General features: G+C 54.9%; 2 protein-coding genes across 16 annotated transcripts in view; both read left to right on the forward strand.

Annotated features, from left to right (window-relative positions):
* Nucleotides 1-997: 997 nt before the first annotated feature.
* On the forward strand, nt 998-9,130 carry QTRT1 (queuine tRNA-ribosyltransferase catalytic subunit 1). Its single transcript, XM_043586547.1, has 10 exons — nt 998-1,300; nt 1,536-1,604; nt 1,703-1,841; nt 4,268-4,346; nt 4,450-4,565; nt 7,070-7,208; nt 7,459-7,534; nt 7,655-7,764; nt 7,853-7,940; nt 8,046-9,130. The coding sequence occupies exons 1-10, from the start codon at nt 1,058-1,060 to the stop codon at nt 8,196-8,198; spliced, it is 1,212 nt and encodes a 403-aa protein (XP_043442482.1). The 5' UTR covers nt 998-1,057; the 3' UTR covers nt 8,199-9,130.
* Nucleotides 9,131-10,536: 1,406 nt separating this feature from the next.
* Nucleotides 10,537-20,361, forward strand: part of DNM2 (dynamin 2) — an 89,531-nt gene continuing 79,706 nt past the window's right edge. For 14 of the 15 annotated variants that reach the window (XM_043586544.1, XM_043586537.1, XM_043586530.1 and 11 more), the window contains exon 1: nt 10,537-10,871. In XM_043586544.1, coding sequence (XP_043442479.1) covers nt 10,711-10,871 — 161 coding nt within the window. In that variant the 5' untranslated portion in view covers nt 10,537-10,710. The remainder of the gene's footprint in view (nt 10,872-20,361) is intronic. The other variant, XM_043586546.1, reaches the window with a different exon arrangement.

Consider the following 20,361-nt stretch of genomic DNA (forward strand, 5'->3'; position numbering starts at 1 on the left):
GATATCAGCTCCATTTTCAACAGTAAGTTATTATATATTATATAATTTTTTGTTATTTATCTATTTATTTTTAATGTTTATTTTTGAGAGAGAGAGAGAGAGACAGAACATGAGAGAGAGAGAGGCAGAGAGAAAGGGAGACACAGAATCTGAAACAGGCTCCAGGCTCTGAGGCTGTCAGTACAGAGCCCAGCGTGGGGCTCAAACTCAGGAACTCCCAAGCCATGACCAGCGAAACCATGACGGGAGCAGAAGTCCGACGCTTAACTGACTGAGCCACCCAGGCACCCCATATTTTGTTATTGTTAATGGAACAAGTCTAGTGGTCAATAAATCTGTGACTCTCTCATTCCTGTGCATCATGAAAGGTGGCACTAGGAGGTGTGAATATAAGTAGGTCTACACTGAATTAATGAAAGAAAAATGTGGCTAGGTTCTGGGCCTCAGTCTCCTCTAAATCTAAGATTCCTTCTTTTATTGTATAAACTAATATATACTAAGTGCTGTTCTAAGCTCTTGGGATAAATCCGTGGACAACGTAGACAAAAGCCTGTGCTAGGCAACTTAAGATCTCTATATATGCATGCTTCTTTCAATCTTTACAATGTTTTATTTTTAATTTATTTTTTGAAAGTTTTTATATTTAAGTAATCTCTGCACCCAACGTGGGGCTCCAACTTAAAAGCTAGAGAAGAGATCAAGAATTGCATGCTCTACTTGGTTAGCCAACCAGGCGCCCCTTTTACAACGTTTTTAATGCTGAAGCAGTGTTATTCGCTGCATTTTATAGGGGAGATTATCGCTTAGAGAGGCTTTGACTGTAGAGCAAGTAAATGGCCGGGTTGGGATTCGAACCCATTACCATAGTTATTTCTCTGTAACACGCCCTCGCCCCAGAAGCGAATTGAGCACTCCGCGGGGACGAGCGCGCCGGCGTCTGTTGCCATGGTTCCCGGACTCCCTTCCAAAAGGACAGCCCGCGCCGCGCGTCACGTGACTTTGGTCAACATGGCGCCGCCCAGGGTGTTGCAGTGTCCACGTGGTTCCGTTAGCTAAGATGGCGGCAGCTGTTAGCCCGACGTCCGTGGAGTCGGCCCCCCGGATAATGAAGCTGGTGGCCGAGTGCAGCCGATCTAGGGCCCGAGCAGGGGAGCTGCGGCTGCCGCACGGGCCGGTAGCCACTCCCGTGTTCATGCCAGTGGGCACGCAGGCCACTATGAAGGGCATCACGGCCGAGCAGCTGGACGCGCTGGGTTGCCGCATCTGCCTGGGCAACACCTACCATCTGGGCCTGAGGCCGGTGGGTGGGTTCTGCCTTGGTGGGGCGGCGGCAGAGAGTGGGGAGCACGGACACCTCCGAGGCACGGGCACGCCTCTAAGTCAATCGACAAAGGCTTATTGACGCCCCCGGTGGCCCAGGCCTTGTGCTGGGCGTGAGAGAGCGGCGGGGCCCGAAGCTGGCCAGCCCTGTCCTCCAACTCGAGCCGTCAGGGTAGCCCTCGCCTCTAACCTGATCCTTTCTTCCCCTAACCCAGGGCCCCGAGCTGATCCAGAAAGCGCACGGTCTCCACGGCTTCATGAACTGGCCCCACAATCTGCTGACGGTGAGGTGGAGTCGGGGCTGGGATCCCAGGGCACTTCTCAGAGGTGGAGATTCTCCCACTCCACCCCCCTGACGGCCCTGCGGTGGGATTTCCCCCAGGACAGCGGCGGCTTCCAGATGGTGTCTCTGGTGTCCCTGTCCGAGGTGACGGAGGAGGGCGTCCGCTTCCGCTCCCCTTACGACGGCGACGAGTCCCTTCTGAGCCCGGAGAAGTCCGTGGAGATCCAGAACGCCTTAGGTGAGCGAGTCTCGAGCCGTCTCCTCTTCCCCTGCTTCTAGGGGTTGGAGGTGAGGCGGGCCCTTTGCTTACGTGCTGCTTGGCTGTGGGTAAGTCACTCCCGCGGTCTAAGCTTTGGAAGAGCCAACTCAAATGAGGATAGCGCCCGGGGAGAATAATGACGTAATGTTTGTAAATCTCTTAACCCAGTGCCTGGCAGGTAGTAGATTTTATTATTTTTATTGCTGTTATTTCTCTTAAATGACAAATTAGTCGGGCAAAAATATGTTGAAATAAGGGGGGGCAACAAGGGGAGAGTGAGGAAGCTTTAAGTCCCTCCCATCTCCATCAATATCCCTCACTCCTTGATAAGGACAATGAACATTTCTCTTTTAATATGTATTATATGTAATCGCTTTTGGCTAAAATCAAGTGTAACATATATATATATATATTATACATCATATAGTTTCTCACTGTAACTCCTTCCTTCCCCCCTTCCCCCCGCCCCCCCCCCCCCCCCCCCAGCAATTTGCTTCTTGAAGAAATGGGTTCTTTTCCCCTGTAGTGTTTCACATGGTCTGAATTTTGCGGATCACATCCCCATGGTGTTGTATGACAGTTGTCTTCTGCCTTCTAGATTTACTGTAGGTGGTAGTTAGATCTAGAGGTTTGAGCCAGATTCCCATTCTTGTGTCCTTTGGCAAGAGGGCTTCATAGGGTGTATATTTCCATCCGGGAACTGGTAATGTCTGCCCGTCTCTCCCAGTGAGCCATCAGGCTCTTTGCCTGGGAGTATCATGCTATTAGGAGTTCCAAAATGGTAATGTTCTTTTCTTCATTTATCAGCTAGATTATTTCTGTAAAGGGAAAGGTGCCTCACCTACTCCTGAGAGACCAAGTAGTTCAATTCATACAGGGAAAGTGGGATTCCTGCTTTTCCTTCTTTTCTGGTTTTCATGAATTGATTACTTCACATCCTCCAGCAGTAATGAACTAATCTTTAGTTTTTTTAGGATCACCATGAAATCATGGGTTTAAATGTTGTTGATGTGTCTCACTCTGTTGCAGCTGGATCGAGCCTTATTGATTCTTTTTGTGTCTGGCTTATTTCACTGAGCATAATGTCCACAAGGTTGTAGTATATGTCGGGATTTCCTTCCTTTTTAAGACTGAATAAGGCACTCCCTAAATTGGATTTTCGTAAAAGATTATAATTGTCTTCGTTTTGCTTCCAAGTAGGTATGCCATAAGCGTAAGAAAAAAAAAAAACCTTTGGTTTTGAGAAGTTTCTAGATTTTGGAATTGTGGGAAAGGGACTTTCTGTGAAGGGTTAGACCATGATTTATTTAGCCAGGCCTCTGTTGGTGGTCACTGGGGCTCGCATGGTGCTATTGCCTGCCACACTGTGGCGAATCACTTTGTGTACACAACATTTTGCTCTTGAAGGGTAAATTTGCAGAAGTGGGATTTATTCTATGTGCCCGGGCAGGATTTTAGCTGCCCAGGGTGAGGCAGGATCAAATGTGCATTTTATTTATTTATTTAATTTTATTTTTATTTTTAAAATTTCTGTTAATGTTTACTTACTTTTGAGAGAGAGAGAGAGAGAGAGAGAGAGAGAGAGAGAGAGAGCGTGCATGCGTGGGAACGTGATAAGCGGGGGAGGGGCACAGAGAAAGAGGGAGACACAGAATCCGAAGCAGGCTCCAGACTCTGAGCTGTCAGCACAGAGCCCGACGCAGGGCTTGAACTCACAAACTGGGAGATCATGACCTGAGCTGAAGTTGGACGCTTAACCGACTAAGCCACCCAGGAGCCCCTTGTTTATTTATTTTAAATGCTTATATATTTTTGAGACAGGGAGAGAGAGACAGAGTGCGTGCGTGTGTATACGGGGAGGGGCAGAGAGAGAGTGGGACAGAGGATCCAAAGCGGGCTCCATGCTGACAGCAGAGACCCCCATGCAGGGCTCGAACCCATAAACCATGAGATCATGGCCTGAGCTAAAAGTTGGATGCCCAACTGACTGAGCCACCCAGGCGCCCCAAACGTGTATTTTAAAAAGTTCCCTCTGGCCATTGTATAAACAGCCTGGGGGACTATGTGGGAGTCAGCAAGACCCAAGGAGGGACATCTAGGGTCCAGCTTGTCCCCAGTAGGAAGTGAGGGCTTTCCCAGTGATGTGCTGCTGCTTCTTTTTTTTAAGCAAGTTTTTTTTTTTTAAGTTTATTTATTTATTTTGAGAGAGAGAGTAAGGGAGGGGCAGAGAGAGAGGGAAAGAGAGAATCCCAAGCAGGTTCCTCACTGCCACTGCAGAGCCCAATGTGGGGCCTGATCTCAAGAACTGTGAGATCATGACCTGAGCTGAAACCAAGAGTCTGATGCTTAACCAGCTGAGCCACCCAGACGTCCCCCAATGATGGTGCCTCTTTCTCACCCCCCAGGCTCCGACATTATCATGCAACTGGATGATGTGGTCAGCAGCACTGTGACAGGGCCACGCGTGGAGGAGGCCATGTACAGGTGTGTGTGTGTGTGTGTGTGTGTGTGTGTGTACCGGGAGGGGATCATAGCCCTGGAGCCTTGTCTCTTTACTCTAGGGCTCATGACTGGGTCCCTCTTCCAGGTCAATCCGCTGGCTAGACCGGTGCATTGCAGCCCATCAGCGGCCAGACAAGCAGAACCTCTTTGCCATCATCCAGGGCGGGCTGGACGAGGATCTCCGGGCCACCTGCCTTGAAGGTAGAGCCACGTGCCGGTAGCCGGTAGATCCAGGGCTTGTCTATCACCGAGGGCCCCACTCCCGGGCCTGGCACGTGATGGCGCTGACGGGGGTTGTTAATGGGCGGAAGGGATAGCTGAAGCAAAGGCACGGAGGCAGACATGGCGGTAGAATGTTTGCAGAATAATGGTGGTTTCAAAAGCGAGCAATTTCATACTGTTCACCAGACACTATGCCACGTGCTGGTCACAGACTGACCCCTTTGGTTTCATAACCGTCCTTCCTGTAAGGTGGGAACTACCAGGTTCCCGTGGTTACAAAAGAGGAAACTGAAGCACAGAGCTGTTAAGTCACTTACCCCAGCCACCCGGCTTGGATGTTGCAGAGGTAGGATTTGGCCCTAGGTCTTGGGCTCTGGAACCTGCAACATTAACCGAGACCCCGTGCTGCTTCCCCCTCAGGGTCAGGAGCGGTGCCTAGGGCATTCTGCTGATAGTGGGGGTACTGGGGAGCCATGGAGGGCCGTTGAGTGGGAGTGTGACAGGAAGCAAGGGGCATCATGGAGAAATTCGGGAAGCAGAAGGCCCGTGAGGAGGTTGGAGTATCTGCCCAAGGGAAGAGTGCCAGTAAGGCCCATGTGAGGTCCGTGGCCGTGGAGACAAAAGGGGGCCAGAGATGGGGACTCAAAGGCAATAAAGTTTCATGGGCAAGGCTCTGGGTCCTGGCGTTTGGCTGGCTGGATCCACACCTCTGATCTGCTGCCTCATGGCTGTGCACCCTCGGGCAAGTGGCTCGGCCTCCGTAAGATGGGCACATCCTCCCAGTGTCAAGAGGTCAAAGTGAGGTCAAATGGGAAGGTCTGTTCAAAGCGTTGTGCCTGTGCCTGGCATCAGGATGTTCTGTTGTGAAGACTGTCTTTGTCGTCATTCCTTTTGTCCTCAAACTGCGCCCAGTTCTATGTCTAGTAAGTCTTTTGAACGGAGACCCCCTCCCCAGTCAGAGATACATTTCTGTGTTTCTTTCTTTTTTTTTTTTTTAAATGTTTATTTGCATATTATTAAAACATTTCTTTTTAATGTTTATTTTTGAGAGAGAGGGAGACAGAGCACACAAGCGAGGGGCGGAGGGGCAGAGAGAGAGGGAGACAAGACACAGAATCCGAACGGGCTCCAGGCTCTGAGCTGTCAGCACAGAGCCGGACGCGGGGCTCGAACCCACGAACCGTGAGAGCCCGACCTGAGCCGAAGGCAGACGCTTAACTGACCGAGCCACTCAGGCGTCCTAATTTGCTTATTTTGAGAGAGAAAGAGAAAGAGAGAGAGAGCATGAGTGTGCCGAGCAGGGGAAGATCAGAGAAAGAGAGAGAGCAAGAGAGAGCGAGAGTGAGCTCTCTAGCTGGGAGATCACGACCTGAGCCCATGTAAAGAGTCAGATGCTTAACCAACTGAACCACCCAGGCGGCCCGGAGATACATTTCATGTCACAGCTCAGTATGTGTGGACATAGAAGAAAGCAGAAACCAAGGCTTCCTGAACCGTTGCCCTAATACGTGAAACACTTTCTGGTATCGTCTGTTCTCTCATTCAAGAAAATCCTACCACTCTGGCCTTGCCCCGTCAAGTTCATTTCTTGGCCACCTGCAGGTCGCCGGGCACCGCCCTGATGGTGCTTCTCATTGTGCTCCGAGGCTTAGCTGCACCAGCACCACCCGGCTTGTCCCCCGCGACCGTGTCAGAGTCCGCGGTGAGGTGGGGCCCGGGAGGCCACATTTGAAGAACCCGTCCCCAGTGGACTCTGCCGTTCATTCCAGCTTTAAAACCTGACGCTCGGACCGGGTCCGTTTCGTCGACGCCGTGGCCTCCCCTGGTCGAACGATACAACTGGGGCCCAAGGCACGTCTGGGCTTTGAGGCCGCACCTGGGTTCAAGTCCAGCTTCTGCCATGTCTGGTCTGGGGTGGCAAGCCCCGAACACCTCAACGGCAGCGTAGAGCTGCAGCCTCTTCTCTGCAATTCTGGAGCCTAACAGCCCACTTCTAAAACACGACTCCACCCAGGAATTTGCAACGAGCTCATTTGGTGGCCAGACCAGACCCATGTGGTCATTCACCCCCGTTGTTGGGAGTCCTCTGTGTGTTTTGTGGCAGAACCCTCAGAGGGTTTGAGGACAGGCCGTCATCCGGCAGATAAGATGTGCACCGTTCTAAGATCTGGACAGCTCTCAGCTTTGAAACACATCTGGCTTCCTCTTAGGTTTCAGCTAAGGGATCACAGGCTGTGGGCCTCCCCTGAGGACTGAAGGAGGGGATCTCACATGCAGCGGGGACTCGACAAGTGGTAGCTGAGGTCACCAGCAGCCCTCAGACCGACAGACAGACTCTCTCTCTCTCTCTCTCTCTCTCTCTCTCTCTCTCTCTCTCTTCCTGAGGGATTGTGGAGGTCCGGGCAGGGTCTGCCCTGGGGTCGCAGAGGAGGAGGCAGACTTTCTTTTGCCTGGTGGCCCCTCACCTTGCCCTGTACCCCCAGAGATGACCAAGAGGGACGTGCCGGGCTTCGCCATCGGGGGCCTGAGTGGGGGCGAGAGCAAGGGCCAGTTCTGGAGGATGGTGGCTCTGAGCACCTCAAGGCTGCCTAAGGACAAGCCACGATACCTGATGGGGGTCGGGTATGTGGAGGAGAGGGGAGAGAGCCCTACCTGTGGGGAGCGGGTTCCTGCCTGGGCCGGTATTGGTGGAATGACACAGCCCTGCCTGTTGGGGGGACTCATGGGGTGGGGACTTGGCTTTCCTCTGGGGGCGGTTCAGAGGGAATGTGGCCCTGTCCCCGGGGAGTCTGAGTGTACGTGTGGGGGGAGCCCTGGGTGTGTGACCAGGGTGTGAGGTTCTCTGCTCCCTCCCCCGTGGCCCTCCCCCCAGCTATGCCACTGATCTGGTGGTCTGCGTGGCTCTCGGATGTGACATGTTCGACTGCGTCTTCCCCACCCGGACGGCGGTGAGGCCCTGGGCAGGGGGCAGATGGGGGCGGACCTGGGGGGTTAAGGTGGGGGTGGGGCCGGTGAGGATGAAGACCTGGTTGACCCACTCCCTGTCCCCTCCCCCCCACCCCCCACAGCGCTTTGGCTCTGCCTTGGTGCCCACCGGGAACCTGCAGCTGAAGAAGAAACAGTATGAGAAAGACTTCCGGCCCATAGACCCCGAGTGTGCCTGTCCCACCTGCCAGAAGTAGGGGAAGAGGGGGGCCCGGGGGCGGGGGGAGGGGGCGGAGGTGTGCAGGACCCTGCATCACTCGGCCCCGACCTCCTGTCTGCAGGCACAGCCGGGCCTTCCTGCACGCACTGCTCCACAGCGACAACACCGCTGCCCTGCACCACCTCACCGTCCACAATATCGCCTACCAGGTGGGCCTGTGACCAGGGCGGGCCAGGCGCAGGGTGGTGGTGGGAGGGTTCTGGGCGCCCCCCTCTCCTTCCCCCTGGGCTGACGCTGGCACCTTCCCCCTGCAGCTGCGGCTGATGAGCGCCGTGCGTGCCAGCATCGTGGAGAAGCGCTTCCCTGACTTCGTGCAGGACTTCATGGGCACCATGTATGGGGACCCCACCCTCTGTCCTGCCTGGGCCACCGAAGCCCTGGCCTCTGTAGGAATCACACTGCGTTGATCTGGTTCCAGCGAGGGAGGGAGGGAATGGGAGGTATTGAGGGATTTTTTAAAATTATTATTCTAATTTAGAGTGTATCTGTGCCTTCTCGGGGAGGTGAGCTGTCTAGGACCTCTTCCTCCTCTGAGTGTCATTGTGGCCAATGTCCCCCCGCCCCGCTTCCTGTTGATGATAATAATAAGTAATCATAGCAGCTGCTGATACCTGGGAACCACCTGGCACAGCCCAGCATGTAGCATGTGCCCCAGTGTGGGAGCTGCATCCTTTTTCCTGTGGCTTTGGGCCCCCCTAGTCACCCTGAGGGTGGGCACTCTCGTTCCCCGACTTATTACAGGTGAGGAAAAACAGGCCTAGAGAGGAAGCAGCTTGCCCAAGGTCACCACCGAGGAAGTGGCAGGCTGGCTCCAGAGCTCATGCTTTTAGCCTTGAACATGGCTTAATTTTGCCGTCAGCAAACACAATGATGAAGACAGTAGGTGTGATATAGCAGGGTGCTTACACTGTGCCTGGGACTGTTCTGAACGGTTGTCATGTGTGTATTTGACTCTTGCAATTTTGTGATGCATATATAGCTGCATCCCCCATTTTACAGAGGAGACTGAGGCTCAGAGGAATGAAGTCACTTGGCCATTATCACCTGGCAAATACAGAGGCCCATGATCTAACCTAGAGATGGCCAATTGCAAAGCTGGTGCTCTTAGAAGACAAGGGGTTTTAAATTGGAAACGTAAGACTTGTATAGGATCCACTATTCTAATAGCATAAAAATGCAACTACTTTGATTAGTTTGTGTATTCTTCCAGAAATTTTCCACGTGTACATATTTTTCATGAATGTGGCGTCCTTTACCTGCCGCTCTGTACCTTTTTTTTCCTGTTAGTATATTTGAAATTGTTTACACGTCAGAACATGAAGACTTCCTGTCTTTTTTTTACAGCTGTCTCACAGTGTTTATTTAACCGGCTCCCGTGAATGGGTACGTAGGATGTTTACAGGTTTCTGTCACTGCGGTCAAGGCTACCATGCCAAAACCTTGTCGGTTGACTTTTTGCCCATCTCTCTGAGACGGGGCTTTTGGGTCTCCGAGCGGGCAGATACCTTTGGCTGCTCTGCTAGCCTCCTCCCCACTGTTTCTTTATTCCCCTGTTACTGCCTCATCAGCCCACTTTCCTACCTCCATTCCATCTGACTCCTTTTTGGGCTTCTTTGGTCAATCTATGCCCGCCCCCGGGGATCAGATCCCTTCTTTTCATAAGATCCTTCCACCTATCCCCGGCTTTTTTCCCACGAGGAACAAGATTTCTAGTTCACAGAACCTCCAACACTGACTAGAAGATATCATTTCATGGGGAGAGGATCTGTTGGGTTTCATTGTGGACTTAAAAAGATCACGATGTGCTCTAGCCAAAGAGGCAGGGGAGCAACGTTGCAGGCAGGCATTAGCCAAACCAAGTCAGGGCGTGAGCGAAAGGTATTCCCGGGAAAGGGCCCAGCATTTGCAAAAGCGTGGAGGTGGAACTTTATACACGAATGAAAGTGGAGCCAACGCTACAGCGCTACCGCCTCTCTCTAGGAACCACTAACGCCAGATTCTTCCAAACGCATTGAAACGCCGCGCGAGTAGCTGGTTTGCAAGCCCGGGGCCGAGATGCATTCTGGGACTTGTAGTTTTCTCTAGAGGCCGGAAACTCTGAAGCTACGATCATTACCGGGTCCCACCATGAGGTGTCGCTCTTCGGCGAGTACGACGGGCCTTATCCTTTACTCCAGAAGACATTAATGGACCTACTACAACAATCATTAGAACGGGGGATTCTTTGATTGACAGGTTCTCAGTCAAAGTCAGGATTCGCAGGTCAAAGCCCGTCCTCTTTCGCTTTGTTGGCTGGAAGAACGGAGTGATATTTATATAAACCAATGGGAAATTCTTAGGGAACTAGGTGGTGTCAAGTGACAAACCAGTCTATGAATCGATCCCTAACGTCACTGGCCTGCCCTGTAGACTGGCGGGTCTTCCTGCCAGTAAGACTGTTGGGTTTTCTTGCCGTTCGGAAACTTCCCGCCCCAGTAGGCCGGGCCAACATTGCCTTTTCCCGAAACACCGCCTCCTGGCCTTGACAACTCGCTGCCCGACCCTATTGGCTCTTGCACAAAAACGACAGTTCTTGAGTCCAATGTGTCCACCGCGAGGTCCCCAGGAGGAAGGATCATTCAGCCGTAGCCCTATACCTCATCTTCATTGGCTCCTGTTTACGAGTGGCAGCGCGACCGACCAATCGGGGGAAGTGTGAGGGCTTTGGGCGCAGCCCCGGGGCCCGGGCGGGAGGTCGCTCGGGTCGGGTGTCGTCTGAGAACCGGATGAGGCGGCGACTGTGAGGCCGAGCCGGGAGCGGGCGTCGCGCCGAGGCCCGGGCGGGCGGGGAGCAACGGCCGCGGACGCCGCGGGGCCGCGTCGTTAAGGGCCGGGGGCAGGCGGGGAGCGCGGGGCGCTCGGGCCGGGGCCGCCGGCGCCATGGGCAACCGCGGGATGGAAGAGCTGATCCCGCTGGTCAACAAGCTGCAGGACGCTTTCAGCTCCATCGGCCAGAGCTGCCACCTGGACCTGCCTCAGATCGCCGTGGTGGGCGGCCAGAGCGCCGGCAAGAGCTCCGTGCTCGAGAACTTCGTAGGCCGGTGAGCGAGCGCGGCGGCGGCGGCGGCGGCGGGCGGGCGGCGGCCTAGGGCGCGGAGGGCGGACCGGGAATGGCGCGCCCTGCGCAGCCGGCGTAACTGCGGCGCTTGCGTGCCCGCGACGGGGACGGGGACAGGGAGGCGGGCTCTGTGGGACGCCCTGGGCGGAGGGCTTCCTGCAGGGGCTGCGGAGCCGGCTCAGACCCTTGGGGGCGTTTCGCCGACGGGGTGGGGGGCGTGGGCCAGGAAATGCGGTGGACCGTCGCCGACTCTCAGATCCCCAGCTTTCGTGGCTGAATTCTACCATCTGGTTGCCTGTGGGTCAGGGTTAGGTCCCCCTTCTCTCTCTGTCCGAAACCTGCCAGCTAGGTACCTATTGGTTCGACCCCTGCGGTCTGGCTGGCTGTTCATTTATCTGGAGCAGTCCATGCCGTCTGGTTGGCTGTCTCTGTCCTCGATAGAACTCCTTGCCACTACCATTTGGCTGTCCATCTGTCCAGTCCCTCAGGGCAGCCCCCTGCTGCCTGGCTAGCTGTCTAGGGTGACCTGTGCTGTCTGGCCGCCTGTCCGTGCCGCTCGCAGACTTAGCCATCCCCCAGTTGGGTGACCCTGGCTGGCCTCTGCCGTCTGACTGGCCGTACCCTAGGGGACTCTGTTGTCTGGTTCTCCCAGGGTAACTCTAAAGCTTGGTCCCTGGCAAACGCTGGCTTCTCTCCCAAACGGATCCCTTTGTCTGTCTGTCCGGGTGTCCGTCCTTATGTTAGTCTGCCCATCAGTGCCCTGGCAGTTCCCCACTGTCTGGCCCCATCTCTGTAGTCCTGGGTGGGGTGGGCTGGGCTGGGAGCATGCTGGGAACAAGGGAGCTGAGGGATGAAACTTGAACTCCCCTATCGTTGGAAGTAGGACCCTGGGAGGGGGTACTTTCTGCAGGATTCTTTCCTGGCCCTTGTCAGGGTGCTCTTGGGGTCAGCTCCCAAGCAAAAGTCTGCAAATTGGGGGCCCTCTTTGGAGCCTGATCAGGCCTTTGGGCAGCCCTGAGAAGCCTCGGTTTGCTCATCTATCCAGTGGGCAAACTCCACTCTTTGCCCGGATTCAGGAAGCTGCTGATGAATGAGAACTGGCAGTGAGCCCTCCAGGGGTGTTTGGTTCTTTCTTCTCCCTTCCCCCGCCTCTTGCCCTTCTGCCTCCCAGATGGGCTGTCACTTCTCCATTCTGGGAACGGCTCCATTTGTGCCTGTGGCTGCCAAATGATAACATCCCAGTCATCATCATTGTTGGTGTTGTTATCTGCAGTAAGGGTTAATGTTCATCTAGAAGGCTCCAGGCTGAGTTCAGTTTGTCAGCCTCTCGGATCCCACAGGGAGTGAGAGGGGTGGAGGTTCTGTTACCCCACCTTAGACACGAGCAGGAAGGCTCAGAAAAGCCTCATCCTTGGCCCAAGGGCACCAGGCTAGTGCTCAGTGGTGCCCAGCCCCACCCTGCCTTCCCAGAGGCCTGGAGTTTTGCTCTCAGCGGCATGAATTTCCTCCTTTGCTGCTTTGTCTCTGGCACCTTGCCTGTTGTCCACTGTGGCGGAAAGGTGTGGACCTGGGGTCAGCTGGGCCGGGGCTGAGCCTTGGGCTGGGCTGTGGGCCCCTTTGCATGGTTATTTTCCTGCCTGCCCGCCCAGGCTTTAACTGGACACACAGCAAAGTTCTGTCTGTTTCATTTGCCTGGTGACCTCCTCGCACAGGTTGTCTGGCCTCTCTGAGCCTCAGTTTCCCCCCCCCCGCCCCCTAAAAACAGGGTGATGGTCCCTCAACTTGCCATTCTGCAGTGACCTGATTTGTTGAAAGTGCTTACTTAGCACGGTGCCTGGCACACGGTAGGTCGGCACGGCCAGCAGCAGCAAACACTAATCAGAATTAAAGTGCTTTCAAGTTATGCACTGGACTGCATTTAAGCCTTCTGAGGCTGACACTGCTATGGTCCCATTTTACAGAGCAGACAACTGAGGCTCAGCTGAGCCCTCTTGCTCAGAGCTGTTCAGTGAGGAATTGGGGGCTCTGTGTTGGGGACCTTGGGTCTCTCTTCCCTGGCCGCCTCTCCTCAGTGTCTCTGCCCCTGGCCTTTCTCTCTTATCCACCCACCCAGCCATCTAGTACCGAGCTGGCTCCTGTGGCAACCTTCTCCCAGAAGCCTGCAATGTGACCTTGATCGTTAAGAGCATTAGTTCAGGGCCTGAGAGCCAAAGTTTTAAAAAAGCTTCTCGGTTATGGGTTGCTCAAACGGAGCTAACTTCTTTTTCTTTCCGGAGCGTGGGTAAGGTTTCTTAGCTACCAAGCCTTGCCACAGGGGGACAGCGGGCTGGCCCTCGCTTTGAATCCCACTCCTCCTTCTTGTGAGTTTGGCCAAACTGTTGCAGCTGAGGACCTGTTTCCTTCTTTGCGTTGTAGACCTTTACAGATGACATCTTGGCTAGTTTCAAAGAACAAATGAGAGAGTAGTTCCAGGGCCTGTTCCCAGGGGGTCAGCACGGGCTGCTCTGTTTCATTGCCTCCTCCTTGTTGGTTTTCTAAGACTGTGGTCCAAGCGAGATAGCTCAGCCTGTACCAACTCAGCCTGTACCGGGTTGCAGATCAGTGGCCCTGGGGGCTGAAGCCCGCTTGCTGGTCTTTTGTTTCACCTGCATGGTGTTTAAAATACTTTGTTCTTAATTAGCTACCAACATTTAAATTTTGCATCAAAATTCAGGTTTTTGCAATGCTTAGCAAACACCCAAAGAGCCTCAGAGTCTAATGGTGTGATAACACGGGCCCTGGGCCTTGGGGCAGGCTTCATCGTGTTTGCCTGTGTGACTTTGGCCAAGTGGACTCAGGTTCCTTTTCCGGAAAATGGGGTGATAACTACCAGGCACTCCCTGGGCCGACTGTGTGAGTTAACATGTGTTGAGTGCATTGACCCTATACCCATGCCAGCTGTCGTTTGAGTCGTGATATTCTGGCCTTCCTGGGCCTGAGACTTGCTTGGCACCAAGTGCCTGGATCTCAGAAGCAGCAGCCACCGGCTGCCATGTCAGATCAGGAGTGGCCATGTGTGCTGCCCCACTCCCCACTACTCCCTAGTACTCGCCCAGGCTCGCTTTACGTTTGCCTGGAGACTCCTGGCCCTAGAAACTTTTGAGTTTCAGACCCTTGGCTTGTCTGCCCTGTAACAGCATGTGGCCCTAAGGAGGGGGGAGGATGAGCCTCTCTCGTGACCCTGGTCGTTGAGCCTCCGCAGCTAAATGGAGGGAGGAACTTGAGAAATTTTTCCTTGGGAGAAGAACAGGAGGAGGCTGAGGTTGAGGCCTCCAGCTGAGAATCCCCCAGGCCTGGGCTTGTTCCTGTGAGCCTTTCCTCTTTGAGCCTCAGTATCCCCAGCTGGGAGTTGGGGCTGTTAACAGCATCCACTTATAAGCCCCTTGCCTTATAAGTTGGGTGTGTTTCATCTCGTAGGGCAGGTGAAGTCACCTGGTGCCTGTCCTTGAGGGTGGAGTGAGGACTAAATGGCTTGGAAGGGTGTCTAGCACGGGAAAAGTGCTTAAGGCGCTGTGCAGTTTTCATTTGTTCCTTGAAAAATGTTTTCTAAACACTCTGTGTCCTTGCCGGGGGGCCCTGTTCTGTGGCTACGGACACAGCCCCGAGCAAGATACCAAAACCCCCACCCCGGGGGAGCTGGCCTTCCAGCAGGGGGCCGATAAGGAAGAAACAGGCCTGAAGTTGAAAGCTGTTAAGGACAAGAAAAGCAGGCTCAGGGAGAGGGCAGGGGGAGGTGAGGGTTTTAAATGGGGGTGTCAGGGAAGGAAGGCCTCCTTAGGAAAGTGACATCTGAGTAGAGACTTAAGGAGGTGGGGGGGAGCCACCAGTAGAGATTTGCTGGGGGAGCATCCCAGGCTGTGGGAACAGCCAGTGCAAAGACCCTGAGGTGAAGGTGTGCCTGGAGGCCAGTATAGCAAGAGAGTTGGGGGAGATAAGGTTAGCAGGGACTGGGGTCCAGTGGGGGCCAGGGAGGGCTCTGAGCAGAGGGACGGCTGTGGTGGTTCCATTCCGGACCTGGTCCTGGGCAAGCTGAGGGCCCTCGCCTTTGGTTTTCAGCTTTACCTGGATTATCTCAGTGAGCGGGACCCAGCCACCAACTCACAAATGACCTAGTGCCATTTTTCTTTTCGCGAGAATCAGCTGCCCCGTGGGTCTCTACCGTCTCTGGCTACATTTCCATTTGATCTTTGGTGACGGGTCCCTCCAGGAGACATGGCTACACCACGGGACTGCTGTCTGGCACACGGTGGGTGCCGGACGAATGCTTGTCAGGTGACTGTTGGCACCTTAGGTCCCTGCCAGGCTGAGGGGTATAGGCACGTGGTCCGCTGCTTGGGCTGGTTTGTCCCTTCGGGGATCTTGCAAGTGAAAGCTGCTGTTTTCCGTCGTTTCTCTTTTGGTGCGTACCTAAAGTTGCTTTGCCTGGGTGGTCTGTAGTACCTGGGTCAGCCTGAATGGGGGAGAGTCCTGGAGGTGCCCCGGGGAATGTGGCTGTCCCTGCGCGGCCACACATTGGCTGAATGACCTCACTTCTCTGGGCCTCAGTTCCCTCGTCTGGAAAATGGGCATCACGATGTTCCCTCTCTGCTGGGAGCGGGCTGAGGAGCAAATGAGCTAACCCTTGTGAAATAGGAGATCCCTGTGACTTGTAAAAGCCCTGGGTGTGAGGACTCTTTTTCCGTAAAGAAACGGAATTCATAATTACCTTGTTAATATAAAACCCACCTCATTTTATAAAATTTTTTTAAAGTTTGTTTATTTATTTTTGAGAGAGAGAGAGAGAGAGGGGAAGGCACGGGGAGAGAGAATCCCAAGCAGGCTCCGCACTGTCTGGATGGAGCCCGATGTGGGGCTCCAACTCACAAACCATGAAATCATGACCCGAGCTGAAACAAAGAGTCGGACGCTTAACCAACTGAGCCACCCAGGCATCCCCAAAGCACCTTATTTTATTTTATTTTGTTTTGTTTTGTTTTGTTTTGTTTTTTTTACTTTTAATTTTTCCAAAGCAGCTTATTTTAGCCCAAACACTGAGTGAGTGAGTGCCTCTCCATGCAGGCGGGCATCATTCTGGCTTTAGCTCTGAGCATGTAACCGGAACTAGCCAGTGAGCCAGATCCTGAAATGCTGGCGGGAGCCTGTTACTGCTGTGTTTCTAGGTGGAAATGGTGGCTGCGGACAAATATTTGGCCGTGAGAGTTACTGATGCTCATTTAGTGGATGGTGGTGGGAGATTGGGAGCAGAAATGCCCAACAGTAGCGGATTAGTTAGACAAACAGTGCGTCGGACAGCCAGCTTGGAAACAGCTACTCAGAATGATCTAGAAGAGGATTTAATGACCCAGAAAGCTGTGTAAGACCTGTTAGTTTCCAGACCCAGGGGAAGTGTGATCTCCTCTTGTTCTAAGCGGTTGTAGTCTCGGAGTATAACGCCAGGGAAGAGATATGCCTCCCGAACTCCACATGTGGGTTGTCTGCCCGTGTCGTTCTTGGTTGGGTTTTGCTTGCTGGGATTATGTTTCCAGCCCAGGAGACCGATTTCTCCAGAGCTCACATCTGGGCCGCCGAGTATCTTTGCAGAGTTATTTGTCCAGGGATAATGGCCCTCGCTAGGTACACAGATTGAAATCCCCCGCTCGTAAGCCGGTCGTTTCCGGGTGAGGGGCAGGGGACGACCTTGTGGACGGCCCTGGATTTCAGAGTGTTCAGAGGCACCGGTCGCGGGAGGGGCTGTTTGGAATGGAGCCATGTGTCTCTCCAGGTGTTTGCATTTGGATCAGGGCCACGTCTGCCAAGCTTCTGCCCAGATTTGAATGAAAACGCCGAAATTACAGGGCCCTCGATTGCAGAAAAAAATCGGAACATCGGCTAACCCTTAATTTACTGGGGTTGCTAACCACATGCTGTAATTAAGCCCTTATTGTGTGAAAGCTCTGGGAAAATGCAAGCCAATAACGAGATATTTATAGGGCATTCGCTACGATCTGAATCAAAGGAAAAAATTGCCTTGCCTCTGAAGCAAGAAGGCGCTGGAGAGAAAAGACTCCTGCTTCTGGGTGCGTTCTGGGTTCCTGTTAGTGTCGGCAGGGAGGCCTCTGCTGGGTGCTGGGGGCTTTCCCTCTTGCAGTCACCCTCAGCTTGAACAGGGAGCCGGTGGCTCATCTGGTTTCACCTGCGGCTGGATGTTTATGACACAGTAAGAGGTGATGTTTGTGGAGAATCACTCTGTGCCGTACCCTGGGGACACTGGACCATGCAGTTCCAGCAGCCCTGGGGTGCTGCTCTTAGCATCCTTGATTTATAGGTGAAGAAACTGAGGCCGGAGAGGGGAACTGACTCGAAGTCACACAGGGAGGAGCTCAGGAGCCGGGCCTCTAGCTGGGACTGTGTCCCCCAGAGCCAGATGCTCGGGGACGTCAGGGATGGCAAGGCGTGGAGTGAATAGTGGATGCTGTGGCACTTGTGTCTGTGGATGGGGCCGAGGTGACGGAGCGAGCAGCTTCTGGCTTTCGGCACCCTTCGAGGTTGTTAGCTGTGTGGCCGGCTGGCACGCCTTCAGTGGCACCTGCCGGGCCAGGTGGTCGGAACCCGGCCGGCACCAAGAAGGGCAGAGATCGGGTGAAAGGTTAAATGAACAGCTTTCTGAAGGCGAAGTGCAGCGAAAATGGTAGGGGGAGGGAGAGAGTGGCGGGTGGAGGCTGCTTCAGACAGGTGGTCAGCGGGTGCCCCGAGATGGAGCCAGCCCCTCCAGGACCCCAGGGAACGGTGTCCCAGGCAGAGGGAAGGGCACGAACAGAGGGCTTCACGTACCGGCCTGCCGTGTACCTGCTGTCCTCTTGGAAAAGGGACTGAGGTGGAGGTGAGACCCAGGAGGCCTGTGAGGGTCGGGAAAGTGCCCACGGGAGGCCTACTCTCCCTGCATTTGAATTATGCAAGTAGAACACCAAAGACCCTGTTCTTGTGCAGAGGGAAACCGACCGATGGGGAAGAACGCCCCGCCAGCCCTGTCCCGCCCTCCTGGCTCCACGTGGGAACGCCATGGTCAGGTTGGGGTGGATCCTGCCAGACCCCTCTTGCGTATTTGTGTCCAGGTGTCCTTGCCGGGATGAATATATGGCACTGCCAGCAGTTGGTTCTTTTTCAGCATATCTGCTTTCTAGAACTGGGGCCACCCCACTTACGTGGCTTGGCAACTTGCTTTCCAACCACTTAACACATTCCAGAGGTCTTGCTGTGTTGGAGTTTCCTGCCCCCCTCCCCCGCCCCCCACCGCCCCCAGAGGGGTAAGGAATGGAGGAAAGGGACCAGCGGCAGTTGCTGTGACTGTCCTGATGAGAAATGACAGCATGCTCTGTGTGCCATGATCGACGCTGGGGCCTCAGAGCAAGGCACCTTACTCGCTTTGAGGCCCGTACTTGATCGCTGCTTACTGGTGAGGAAACTGAGTCAGAGAGGCTGGCCCAAGGATGCTGGGGCTGCAGGGGGCCAAACCTAACCCAGAGCCTCAAACTTTCTCAGGAGGCCTCCCCCACTGGGCCTGTTGGCCCATACCTGGAGTAGCACCCTTGGCCCTTGGCCCAGCTTCATCAAGTTGGTTTTCACTCCTCCTGCGATGTCTGTACCTCAGAGTGACCTCAGAGATTTCTGGAACCAGGCCAGGTGTGGAGGAATAATCCAGACCTTCCTTGGGTCCTTGCGGGGCCGGGTGCACCCCTCAGTTGCTTGATGGGCCTCCTTCAGTGGCAGTCGGGGTGGCTCTGGTCTTTTGTCCCACATCGAATGGACCTCCCGTGTCTTTGATGCACTCGCTTGTGAGCGCGACACTGAGCGCTGTCTGGGGGTCATTTCGGGTCGGTTCCATTTTACAGATGAGGCGGCTGAGGGGCAGGGATGGGGCAGGCAGGTGGAGGCCTCCAAGTCCCCGTGCCTGCCCACTGTTCCTTCACCCAGCATCTGTCTCCAGCGGAGAATGGGGCCACCAGAGCAAGCAGCAGGGGCTGGGTTTGGATGGGGGTGCTGCCGCGAGTGGGCCCCAAGAGGTTCTTGTCCTCTCTTCTGCTTCTCCGCACAGTGAGAGTGGGAGGAGGCACGTGGAAGACAGAGGTTCTGATGGGGAGCTTTGGGCCGGAGTGGTGGTCAGGGAGTGCTTCCTGGACGAGGCAGTAGGTCTTTCTGTCGAGGTGAGGAGGGCGGGCAGGAGCTGGCGTGGAGCAGACCGGCGACCACTCCATTTGTACCTTTGTGCCCCTCCTGCCTGGCTGTGGGTCCCGGCTCAGGCCCTGTTATTCGTAGGCCCTTTCCTTTCCCTTTCCTGTTCTAATTTTAATTTCCAGTGGGTTAGCATACAGCGTTATGCTGGTTTCAGGCGTAGAATATAGTGATCCGGCCCGTCCGTACGTGAGCCGGTGCGCATCCCAAGTGCCCCCCGTGATCCTCCCTTCTTCACGGCTGCGTAGTGCTCATGGTACACAGACCAGCTTCTCGGTGGCCGGTGTCGAGCCTCCTCCTAGTCGCCTAGTCCCGGGATTTGCCCACGGACGCGGCACGCCTGTGGAGAAGGCGGGAGGGGAGGACGCGGGACGGTGGCAGCTCCGCGTGTGCAGTCCTCACCTTCCCGGCCGCAGCGGCTGCTTCGCTGGGGTTGGCGTGGGGCTGGTCAGGGGGGTCCTCCCCGCTGCCCCCACGTCAGCACGTCCTGAACCGGAGCGGTCGTCTCCATCCTGCCTTCTCGGCTCCTGCCCCCGCCCCCCACCCCCACTGGGTGCCTGTGGACCCGAGTTAGGGCACGACCCTCCTCTGCACACGACCCTCCCTGGCTCCCACCTCACTTGGGGTAAAAGCCTGACTTCTCTCGCGGCCCCTGTCACCGCCCGCCCTCACCTCCTGCCATTCTCTCCTCCTCCACCCCTCTGGCCACGTGGCCTGCTCCCCAGACCCCCCGGGCTCACTCTCCCCTGTGGCCTTTCTCTGCCTTCAGTCACATCTCCTCTGTGCCCAGAGTTCTGCGTGACCTGTGCTGCCCCTGTCTTCTTGGGTCCCTGCTGAAACCTCACCTCTGTGCCAGGCGGTCCCTTACCTACCCCGGCTCACACGGGGCCTGGCACTCTCTCAGACCCCTGCCCTGATGTGTTTTCTTCAGAGCTCTTTTTCTTTTTAATGTTTATTTATTTGAGAGAAAGACAGAGAATCCCAAGCAGGCTCCGTACTTTCAGTGCAGACGGGGCTCCAACTCACGGACCATGAGATCGTGACCTGAGCTGAAATCAAAAGCTGGTCGCAGGGGCGCCTGCGTGGCTCAGTCGGTTGTGTCCGACTCTTGATTTCAGCTCAGGCCGTGATCTCATGGTTGGTGAGTTCAAGCCCTGCATCAGGCTCAGTGTTGACGGTGCGGAAACAGCTTGGGATTCTCTCTCTCCCCCTCTCTCTCTGCCCCT

The sequence above is a fragment of the Prionailurus bengalensis genome, chromosome A2 (assembly GCF_016509475.1).
Source record: "Prionailurus bengalensis isolate Pbe53 chromosome A2, Fcat_Pben_1.1_paternal_pri, whole genome shotgun sequence".
NCBI lineage: Eukaryota > Metazoa > Chordata > Mammalia > Carnivora > Felidae > Prionailurus > Prionailurus bengalensis.